The 11,373-nt window shown below is 32.6% G+C and overlaps 1 protein-coding gene across 3 annotated transcripts; it reads left to right on the top strand.

Moving 5' to 3' along the window:
• Positions 2,284-8,654, top strand: LOC109706820 (ubiquitin-like protein ATG12). Of its 3 annotated transcripts, none has more exons than XM_020227824.1 (4): positions 2,284-2,420; positions 2,536-2,594; positions 5,595-5,657; positions 8,190-8,654. In XM_020227824.1, exons 1-4 carry the CDS (start codon positions 2,387-2,389, stop codon positions 8,286-8,288), a joined length of 255 nt encoding a protein of 84 aa, XP_020083413.1. In that variant the 5' UTR covers positions 2,284-2,386; the 3' UTR covers positions 8,289-8,654. The 3 variants fall into 3 exon arrangements, 2 of the variants coding, with proteins under 2 accessions (XP_020083413.1, XP_020083414.1); XM_020227825.1 differs by lacking the exon at positions 8,190-8,654 and adding an exon at positions 7,570-7,882; XR_002215322.1 differs by lacking the exons at positions 2,284-2,420; positions 2,536-2,594; positions 8,190-8,654 and adding exons at positions 5,433-5,506; positions 7,570-7,882.

The raw sequence follows: 11,373 nt of genomic DNA, 5'->3' as shown, positions 1-11,373 counted from the left end.
ACTTATTTAATATCCTGGTCACAAAAGTTAACAGCGTACACATAAGGGGATGTAAACACCAATTATTCGTATACTTCACTTAATTCCAATACTATAAACAATATATATATATATATATATATATATATATATATATCCGGTACCGATGATATGATAATACTCATAACCTCGGGAGCATGAGTATTCAACAAAAGTTACTACCTCGAAGGCTTAGCTACTAGGTGGGGCAATTTATACTAGATTATACTAGATCTCATAAACTTTGAAAATCTTTTATTTAAAGCATTTAAAAGCTTTATTATTAATTCAGGTAGTTCACCCGTATTTTACTTGCCAGTTTTAGCTTGCTGCAGGATTTTTTTCTACTAACCTAAGAAATTAAGTTCTAGCCTCAATAACTGGAAATAGATACATCACTTATACTAAAAGATAGTTTTTAAGTTGTTTAAAGCTAAGAAAATGTGGCAATTTAATCATTCATAGGGTATGGCCGGCAATTTTTAACAGTTTAAACACTGGCGAACTAGCATTCCATTTACTACAGCTTTTTAATATTTTAAACTAAAGATCTTCAAAATTTACGACATTTCTTGTAAATTGCCACACCTAGCAGCTAAGCCTTCGAGATAATAGCTTTTGTTGAATACTCATGCTCCCGCTAGCATGAGTATTATTATATCATCGGCCTGGGACAAATTCATTTTCATCTCCAAAGAAAAATGCAAAATAATAATAATATTTTTCTTAGTTTGTATCGTTCTTAATTTGTGCTTTATTTAATTATTGCAAATTAATTAATTCTCCTTTGGCATGCACCGTCCAAATCCAAAAGAATGGATGCTAATGGTTACGGACATTCGAAATTTTCGGAACTTGAACCCGAATAAGGTGCGTTTACCCAATACTCAATACACGTATAAAAACAAAAATCTGGCTGAGTTGGATTCAAATATAGATTGTGTCTGTACTCGATCGGAGCACCAATGAACTTTAATCTATATAATGATTAATAGATTATTTCAGATTTGAATTTTCGGATTCAGTTTTGGATTCCTAGTTTAGTTCAATTTTGGATACCGATTTTTCAAAATTCGTCGAATTGGGCGTCGGGTTCGAATTCAGAATTAGTTGTTGGGTACGGGTTCGAATTTTTTAAAACCTGCCCGGATCTGATCGGCCAATTTTATTAAAGAACAAGGTCTAGTCATTGCTTGCGTAACTCCTTGTACCTTGATCTAATTTAACACGTGCCATTCTATGTTATTTTCATCATAATTAATCCGTAAAATTTGTCTTATCCCTACTACTTTATGCGTTATTAAGATCACTATCAAACAAATTAAATTACTCAGGTAGTGCAAGCAATTTAATTAACTTGTCCTTATCTACAAACAAATGACTGTTTTGTCTACATGAGCATCTTATTTATCGCATTTTTTTTATTTACTAGAGAAGGATAATGTATTTGTGAGATAATTTACAGCTAATTTTATTTTCTAAAAAACAAAGTGAAGCAATAGCATACTACCATTCTCTCTCTCCGCGTGGCTCTCATCCTCTCTCCCTCCTCTCTTCAATCGAGAGAAAAAAAAAAAAAAAAAAAAAAAAAAAAAAAAAAACCTACCCGGTTAATTTTTTTTTTCCCTTTTACTAAAAAAATAGTTTTAAGTTAAAACAAATGCAAAATTATAGGACTTTACAGAACTTTTCAAATTTCTGGGCTTGGGCTGGGCCTAGTTCTGGTCCAGATGTCGATTCCCAAGCCCACATGCCCTTCATTGTGCTTTTAAAATTGGAGACAAAGGCCCAATCATCTTATTCCCATTTATCACTACCTAGTTATTAGAACATTTAAAATTCTAAATTATTTAAATTTTAAATGTTACATTTTATATTTGTTAGATTTGATTTAAAATTTAAAATTAAAATTTATAACTTCAAATTATTAAATATGAAATTTAAAAATATAGATTTTAATTTTAAAATTTTTAATTATAAAAATTGTCTATTTAAATTTAAAATTTTAAATATAATAAATTTAAATATAATAATTAGGATAATATCATTATTTTTTATTTATAAGTATCCTCTATTTTTTTTATTCAATATTATCTATTCAAACACTATTTTTCTTAATTCCGAAAATAACTTAATTATCATTAAAATATAAAATTAGTATATTTTAGACTTTTAATGCTGAACTTAATTCTATCCCTAAAATAATTAGTTATTACTTAAGTCTGAACAAAACAAAAACAAAGCCCAATCGTCTTAGGCCTCTTCTCTCTCTCCTCTCTCTCTCTCTCTCTCTCTCTCCTTCGTTCCCTCTCGCTTCTCCTTCCTTGTCTCCCTCAAATCTCTCCACTTCGCCACGCTCTCGTTTCCGATGGAATCAGAATCGCCCACTTCGGATCGAAAAGGTAAAAATTTTGTTTGAATTAGAAATTTCTAAAACCTAAAAAGAAGAATCATAAGCGATTGCTTTTTGTTTTTTTTTTTTTTTTTATTTCTTGCCCTAATTTTTTGTGCGTGTAGTTGTGATTCACCTTCGCCCCACCGGTGACGTTCCCATCCTCAAGCAAGCCAAATTCAAGGTATTAATCGTATCTTTCCCCTCTACAATTTACTTTCGATTTTGTGTTTTGATTAATTTTGAAGTAATTTGTCGCATATTTTATCACCATTTGCCCAAACGAGTTCGATAATTTCGGCGTAAATTTGATGGCATCGAGTCTCTCAAATTAAATCTAGTTATTAAATTCTTTTTTCTTTTTGAGTTTTGATCTAAGGAAAGTAGATTTTGAAGGATGCATGTGGAGGTGAAATTTTGCTTAAAAAAAATGTTGAAAATGAATGTAGAATCATCAATGTGATATATTGTAGACTCTAATAGAGAGTTTATGGATGCAGGGAGCATTTTCTGGGATTCGAAGAATTAGACCTAGTTTGGGATTGGGATTGCGTTTCCAAAATGCTCCTGCTTTTGTGCTTTAGGCCTAGTTCGTTATTGCCTTTCCAAAAGCACCTGTTTTTATTCTTTGGAAGGTCCGCATTATCCTACAGCACTTCAAATCCTTCTCCTTGCAGTGGTATAATATTGTGGTAGCAACTGCCGCCGCAAAAGCGTGTAACTACTGTTCGGCGGCATTACTGCTGTAATTTTATTGCATTGGAGGAGGAAAAACTGAAAGCGGTTTTCAGTTTCTTGGGTCTTCCAAAGCATGAAGCAAATGCATTTTAGCCACGGCAATACCGAACTAAGCCTTAGCGGGTGTCGAGTGCTGGTCTTTAAGCAGGATTGTAGGATTTGTGACAAATCGTCAAAAGACGGTCTAGCAATGCTTGCATTCTTTTGAGGAATCATTTTGTCCTTAGAATGTATCTTTGTCTGATTGATAATTTTTGCTTATATAAAATGTAGTAGTCTCAAGTTCTGCACACAGACACAATCTCAACTAGAAAGTGTATAATTGCTTCAAACGGAGTGCTGAACCAGAAGATCACTGAAAGGCGGTCAAAATTCAGATTTCGGCCCAAAAAAAATCGTGTCGAAACTTGCAACATTAGTTTGCAGTTTGCATGTGACATTAATCATGGGGAAATATACTAGCATTTTAGTTTTCGACTTTTACCACTAGCCAAAAGAAATTTCATTAAGAGTAATCATATTAGTGGTGAAAAGTTGTTCAGGTTTAAATGCCAAATTGTGAGTTCAGAAGGGTGTTATGGATTATCATTATTTTCATCCGTCTCAAGAAAATGAAAACAGTATAGCCCTGTTGTAATCTCTCCTTCAATATAACCATGTACTACTAAAGTTCATTTTGCCAAAGGTCCAAAATGTTATACATATGTAGAGAACTACTTTCTATTTGAACTGTTTGAATATATGGATGTTGAGAGGTCTATCTCATAGTCGAGGCCTTCGAGATGGCACTTTTTGGAGATGAGCCAAATTTTGAAGATTCAAATGTAAACCGATACTTTGAAGGAGCTGAATTGAGCCGCATGAATTCTTAGTATACGTTAAGATAGAAAAATGATTACCAAGGATTATAATTTCTCTGCTAACGATTGATCGTCTCCATGAATTTCTGATAAATCATTTTTTGAGTTTCATCCTTGAAGCATATATTGTGGTTTTTTTGTTGGTGATACTTTCGTTACAATTTAGGGATGTTCAAGCAGACCTGATTAAAGTTGGTCTAGTAATTATAACCTAGAGCTCTGTTATTCATTAGCTCTAACTTACTGTCTAACTTTTCTCTCAAAAATGTGTAATATCTGGTCATTCCCTGCTCTCTTTTTTTTTTCTTTTCCTTTTTGCCTCCGTTTTTGTTTACATTTTAGTTCGTTGTCACTTGCCTTGCCCATGACGCTAAGTACCAAGTGTTAAATAATACGAAACAACTATTGTTTTTTAAAAACTTTAGCTGCTGTTAGAGAATGGTGTTTAAATATTTTTATATTTAACATTTCCCCTCACCTTTAGGCTCGAGACTTTTTGTAGGTCCATAACGTGGACTTAAATTAATGGGAGGAAATTAATAATGCTAGGAGCATAGTGTGACCCGAATTCAGGACTTTCTGGTTGAAACCATATTAAATAATACGAAACAACCGTTATTCTCTAAAACCTTAAGCTGTTAGAGAACGGTGTTTAAATATTTTTTATATTTAACACTAAGGCCTAGTTTGGTATGTTGTGGCTAAAAGTATCATTTTTGAAAGCCCTAAAATTTCAAGAAGAGCATTCAATATCTCCTTCTTGTATACTACGTAATTGCAGGTGTAACCGCCACTAGAGAAGCATGTGGCTACGTGCTTCTCTGGTGGTGGTTGCAACCCCAATTTTAGAGCATTGAAGAAGGGAAGATTGCTAGCGCTTTTGAATTTTTTTTTGTTCTTCCATAGTATAAAATAATGCTTTTAGCCATCACTTTTCTATATTAGGCCTAAGAGCTAGAGAGTCGTTTTTTCTTTTTTTGGGTAGGGGCGGGGTGGGGGTATGTGGTGTTTGTGGGGGTGCGCTATACAATATGACTATGGAATTTACCTTGTTTTGTTGGGGTGCGCAATTGGGGGCCTATACATAATGACTATGGAATTTACCTAGGCGACCATGCCGCTTGGTGGGGGGTGTTTGTTGGGGGCCTATACATGATGACTATGGAATTTACCTAGGTGGCTACCTTGATCGCTTTGCCCAGCCTATTTGAGTGTTGTACGCAAGATATCCCCAAGGTGGAGCTGATCACATCTGTCCATAAACATTAGGCAGATGGATTTGATAAATCCAGTCACTTTGGTTTAACTTCTGTGAGAGATTTCACAAGGCCAAACTGTGTAGATAATACTGTTTTCACATTTAAAGGAAAAGACATTTCTCAAACCAGAGGTTATTCTTCAAAATGATTTTACTATTTTTTTCTTTCGGGTTGCTGGAATTGACAAGTTTTGAAAGGTCATCGAGTTTCTTCGTCGCCAACTTCATCGGGATACATTGGTATAAAACTTATTCATAAAATCACTTAGGTTATTCGTTGTACTTTTAAATGCTTAGCTACTAATGTTCTTTTTGTGTCCTTTGACAGTTTGTGTATATCAATAGTGCTTTTTCCCCAAATCCAGACGAATTGGTGATCGATCTTTACAATGTAAGTTTTCTTGTTACTGGTGTATGCAATTTTGTATACCCCTACATACAGGCTTTTGCTCAACATGCATACACAAAAATATGGAATACACTACTTAATACTTTTTATTCTTAGTGAGCAACTAATTTGTTGATCGTAGTTAGTTTGTATGTACTCACATAAAACATCCAATTAGGGGTGTAATGCGGCACAACCCATATTTTTCATGCTGATTCGGGCTAGGGGCCGGCCCAGCCCGGCCCAGTTTCAAATCCGGGCTGGGCCGTGCCTGGCCAGAGCTGCCAACTCTATGGCCCAGCACGGCCCTTCGGCCCGAAAGGCCCAGGCCGTGCCGGCCCCTAAAGAATTTTATTTCTTTATTTCTTTAAAAAATATATTAAATTTAAAATATAAACATATAATTTTTTATTTAAAAATTTAAAATTTATAAAAATAATTATAATATAACAAATATTTGAATTTTATAAAAAAATATATAATTTTTTTTTGAAAAAAAATTGGAGTGTTTTTGGTCCAACGGACCAAATTGTTTGGTTCGTTGAATCAAAAACCTCCTCCCAAGGTTTCCTATGGCAGACCTTGGGAGGAGATCTCCTTGGCCCTTCTCCCCAGGAGATCCAACCCCAAAGCCCAAGGCAATAGCCTTGGGCCTTGGGGTTCGGGCCGTGCTGGCCCGGATGGCACGGCCTAAGCGGGTCGTGCCATGCCAGGCCACGGACTTCCCTTCGGCCCGGCCGTGCTAGGTCGGGCTGTCAGGCCCAAGAAGGGAGGCCCAGCACGACCCGAAGAGCCGGGCCGGCCCGGCCCGGCATGGATGCTACAGGAGCCATGCCGGGCCACGGCCCAACCCGCAGTCGTGTCGGGCCGAGCGGCCCGGCCCGTTTTACACCCCTACATCCAATTTGATGATTAACTAGGTTCAGATGAAAACTTATGCCTTGTCGAAACATTGTCAAAGAACTTTGAATTTCACTTCTGTCTATTTAACATTATTTTGATCATGATAAATGATGCAGATAAGCTATTTGGATTGTGATTATGTAGTTTGCCTCTTAGGAATGACTATGTTACTTTATGTTTTTGAACTATTTAGCCAATTTTAATCATGAAGGATTATGTGTATTGTTCTTTTCCCATGCATTACTTGGTAAAACAGATTACAAAAAAAAAAAAAAGAAGAAATAATGTATGATGGTTATTATTGACAAATGAGCCCGTTGATGTTAGTCTGGGCCTTTTGGCAAAAAAACTATTTGGAATTCTTCTGAAGTATTGATCACCCAAACTCCTCTTAACCACAATTGAGATTGGTGTATTGATCAACCAAACCCCTAGTAACCACAATTTAGCTTGGCGTATTGATCAACCAAACCCTTCGTGACAACAATTGAGATTGGCAATTTCGAAACCTTTTGATCTTTAGATACAAGTGCTTTAAAACTTAAATATTCGGTTCATTTACTTTTTTACATCTTCAAGATCAAGTAGACGGCATTATTCTACTACGTGTCTCAAAGATCAATTTTATGTAGTATGTGTTAGCGTCCCACTTCTACTCTTAACTCTCTGTGGCACGTGCACTCCATGTAACCACTTCCTTGAAATTGTTCTTTTTTCTCCTATTTATTTTTTGTGACCTGTGCTTTTAAAATATACCACTGTCCACCATGAACTTTAGTCTTTGTGAGCTTATAGCAAAACAAATCCTTCTGCTGTTAGCTCTGCCGGGTCATTTATTTTTCGGTGTTCTGCTGTTCCTCCAATGAAAGTAAAATTAATGGCCAGTTTAAAATCCTGGTATATTAAATAGCAGATAACCTAGTACCATTTTGAAAAATAATTCTTGAACTGAGAATATTCTTTCTAGGTTGGCAAAATGACAAAATTAATGTTGTTCTATTGAACATGACAGAATTTTGGGTTTGACGGGAAGCTGGTGGTTAATTACGCTTCCTCCATGGCATGGGGCTGTGAAAAGATTTGAAGCTGAATTAACATCTATGCATTTTCTTCCCCGACACGTTACTGTATAGTTCTTTACTTTCTTAATTAGTGAAATTCTACTCTCTTTTTTTTTAACCCCCTTTTGTCTTGCCATTAGTGAATTTGATTGTTTGAGCTGCTCGGCTGCTATCTATCAAACATAGGTCATAGACCTGCTATCCATCATTTTTATTTCAACGAAGGTTAATTTTGTTGCTTCTTTTTGTGTACAAGGAGCATTTGTTGCTTCTTTTTGTGTACAAGCAGCATTCAAATGCCAAATAGATATTTATGGTTCAGTTTGTTCTTCAAAGCTGTTTGCTGTGCTTTCTGATTTATTTATGATGCCAATTTGTCAGATCTACTAATTAGAGCTACACCTTCAGGGATAGTAAGATGATGATTGTTTGTTACTCTCTTATCTTGAAATGTTATTGTAATTATTGCGTTTCGTATAGTTTGTTCTGGTTAAAAACGTCTCATTTATGGTTGGATATGTTCTGATTTCCATTTATGGTTGGATATGTTCTGATTCGTCCTCTTGCGCAGATGCCTGAGGAACTTATTCAAACTCTTTCAACATCACGTGCCGCAATTATTACCCATGGTAGATTACATCTCACAGTCGTTGCGCTCAAAGTCGGATGATTTGCCACTTTCTAATTCACCAACAATTTTTTGTTCTATGAAACTTGCAAAATTTTGGTGCGGCAGTGTCGATCTCACATCTATGAAACATGATGAAATAGTTTATGAGCTGTCCTAGGAGAATGGACGGACAGGAACCTATGGGCGGCTGAGTGCTTTGTTGGATTAGCCAACTAATCAATAGAGGGTAGGTCTTTAGGTTCTCATGATCAGTCGTGTTCATTTCTCACATCTGAGATAAATGCTATGTTTTGCCATGTGGTTGGTTATTTTGCTTTGGCAAGTAGTTACCTATTTAATGTGTTTGAGTGCTGTACTGAATTAAGTATGTTCTCGATATTATATAGCTTCTTGTCTTGGGTATTATTTCTTAACTAGTATAGTTAAAAGCACGATGCAGCGGGTAAATATTATCGAAATAATTTTTTTTATTATTGTTGATCATCGATGGTAGTTTGAAATTATAAATATACAAAAAAATATGGTGAGGAAATGAAGAAAGAAATAAAAAGAGGCGTAGAAAAGAGAAACGACAAAAGATGTCAGAGTTATACATTTATATATCTATGTATATAATATATGACCCATGCTTCGCGGCGGTTAAATAAAATTTTAGTCAGTCATCTACAGTTATTAAAAAATATTCAAATAATTTATTATACCGTCAAAATTTTATTTTTGATTTATATCTTAAAGTAAATTTATGATGCACTGAACACATTCAAAATATTAATAGTTATATGGCATCCTTCATTGGTTAATGGGTAACCTGCTACTTCTAAAAGAACGAAAAATTATTTATTTGCACTTGATACGTACTAATTTTCATACAACGCATATAATATTATATAGTTGATAGAGTATTTAAAAACTAATATTGCAAAATAAAATATGAGATAATAAAAAAATTTTAAATTATTTATTATATTATCAAAATTTTATTTTGATGCATATTTTAGAATAAATTTATGGTTTTATTACCATAAACAGTTTTCAACATATATTCTAAAAAAAAAACTGATTAAATGCTAACTTTTTATTCAAGAGCTGAGAGAACTCTAAATATATATGTAAAAAGAAAAAAAATATAAGCTTTGCCATAATTTTGTTAAAAAATTTATTTAAATAGTATATTATCAATATGCTGAAACTTACCATAGTGTGATTTATTGCTCCTATAGAGTGTTGAGCAGTTTTGCATGAAAATACATGATGGTAAAACACTTTTCTAATTTGGGGAAGACTTTATAGCTATAGCACATGAAAAATTTTAAAAACAAAGACTATTAGTATTATCTGTTAGCAAACTTTTTAATATTCTCAACTAAAAATTTTAAGTTGTAATAAATAAGAAACAGTAATTAATTTAGGTTACAAAATGCTTGGAATTTGAAAAGGGTTAAATTGGATATTAAAATTAGAATACTAATATAGAAAAGTTAGATCAATACTTTTAGTGATTGTTAGATACTCATGCAGGTCAAATAGGACAGTAATAAAAATAGAAAAATGAATGATAATGGCAATATCAGTTATAGAAAAAAAAAAAATTTGATGGATAATAAAGATTATTAATTAACTGAATTAGCTAATTATATTTAACCTAATATAGAAAGTTGAAAGGCCACTTATAAAATTATCTATACTATATATAAAAGCGTATAGGAATTCCGACAATGACAGACGGAATCCAAAAAGGAATAAAATAATATTACCTACGAATGGTTATGATTAATATGTTAAAAATATCTCAAATAAAAACAAACGGTTATGATTAATCTGTAAAAAAAATTATTTTCCTTACGAATGGTTATGATTAATTTGTTAAAAATATCTCAAATCAATAAGAACGGTTATGATCAATTTATTAAATCTCTACTATATAAAAATCTATTCTCTACAAAATAGCATTCCTATCCATCTATAAATTCAATCCTACGAACGATTATAATCAACTTGTTAAAAAATACCTCAAATAAAAACAAACTGTTATGATCAATTTGTAAAAAAAAAGCATTCCTATTTATCTATTTTACATTAAAATTTGAGTTTAAATTATGAATTAAATTTAATTTTTGATATCAAATTTAAATTAACAATTAATTTTTTTATTACAGTGGATCAATCTTAAATTTTAAAATTTGAAAATAAATATAAATTAAATTTTGATGCTTTTAGTTTAAAACACATATTTAAATTTAATTCATCAAAAATCAAAAAGTATATAAAAATGTTCGATGTATATAAAAAAAAGAACACATAGGATATTGTAAATATTTTCTAATAAAATATAATATATTAATTTATAAATATAGTTTTTATTATAAAATTTTGGATTTATATTATGTACACATTTATATTGGTTTGAAATATATTATAATAATTAATTGTTACATGCATTTGCACGTACATTCAACTAGTAATAATAAAAGCTGCTAAAATGAAACGTTTCTAATAATATCACACTAAACTAAAAGAAAAAATTAAATTGTAGGAGGTTAAATTATAGGGGGTAGATGAGGGGACAAATTCACTATTAAAAAACAAAAAAATTTTTAAAAATTGAGGTTTTGCCACATCAGCTATTGTATTAGGGATTAATATATAGTTAATAGATAGATTATTGTTAAGCCACTATTAATTGCCGGATCTGTTCATTGTTGATCTTCGTAGGCGTGATGTCATGCTAGAATCATGTACTAATAAAGTGCATTCCGTTAATCCTAAAAAGTAACTATAGCCGTACACTACACTTGTTATCGGATGTACATCTTATACTATATAAAACCCTTATTACTGGGTTTCTAGTGTGTAAACAAGAGAAAGTTGATGAGACAAGCGAGTATAAAAGAGATTTGAAGGAGGGACTAGAGTGTAAAATATTAATAGCAGCAAAGCTAAAATGCTACATGTCTTATTAGATTATTCAATTAGTAATTTCATTCGAGAAAAGAACCAGTTAAACTATCTAATAAATTTTAGAATGCCTACTTGTTAAAATTAAAAGTCGACTAATCATATTTTGGATACCGCAAAAAATTTTAAATATGAAGTTGATCGCTCATCACACTATAAATATGACATT

Source organism: Ananas comosus, linkage group 2, assembly GCF_001540865.1.
Source record: "Ananas comosus cultivar F153 linkage group 2, ASM154086v1, whole genome shotgun sequence".
NCBI classification, from domain to species: Eukaryota; Viridiplantae; Streptophyta; class Magnoliopsida; order Poales; family Bromeliaceae; genus Ananas; species Ananas comosus.
The sequence above is the reverse complement of the archived record's forward strand: the minus strand, read 5'-3'. Positions and strand labels throughout refer to the sequence as shown.

Bases quoted from the DNA above. Each gene is read 5' to 3' on its own strand.
- LOC109706820 (XM_020227824.1), top strand. From the start codon at position 2,387: ATGGAATCAGAATCGCCCACTTCGGATCGAAAAG. The intron at 2,421-2,535 runs GTAAAAATTTTG...TTGTGCGTGTAG, and splicing joins GCCCACTTCGGATCGAAAAG to TTGTGATTCACCTTCGCCCC. The intron at 5,658-8,189 runs GTAAGTTTTCTT...CCTCTTGCGCAG, and splicing joins TGGTGATCGATCTTTACAAT to ATGCCTGAGGAACTTATTCA.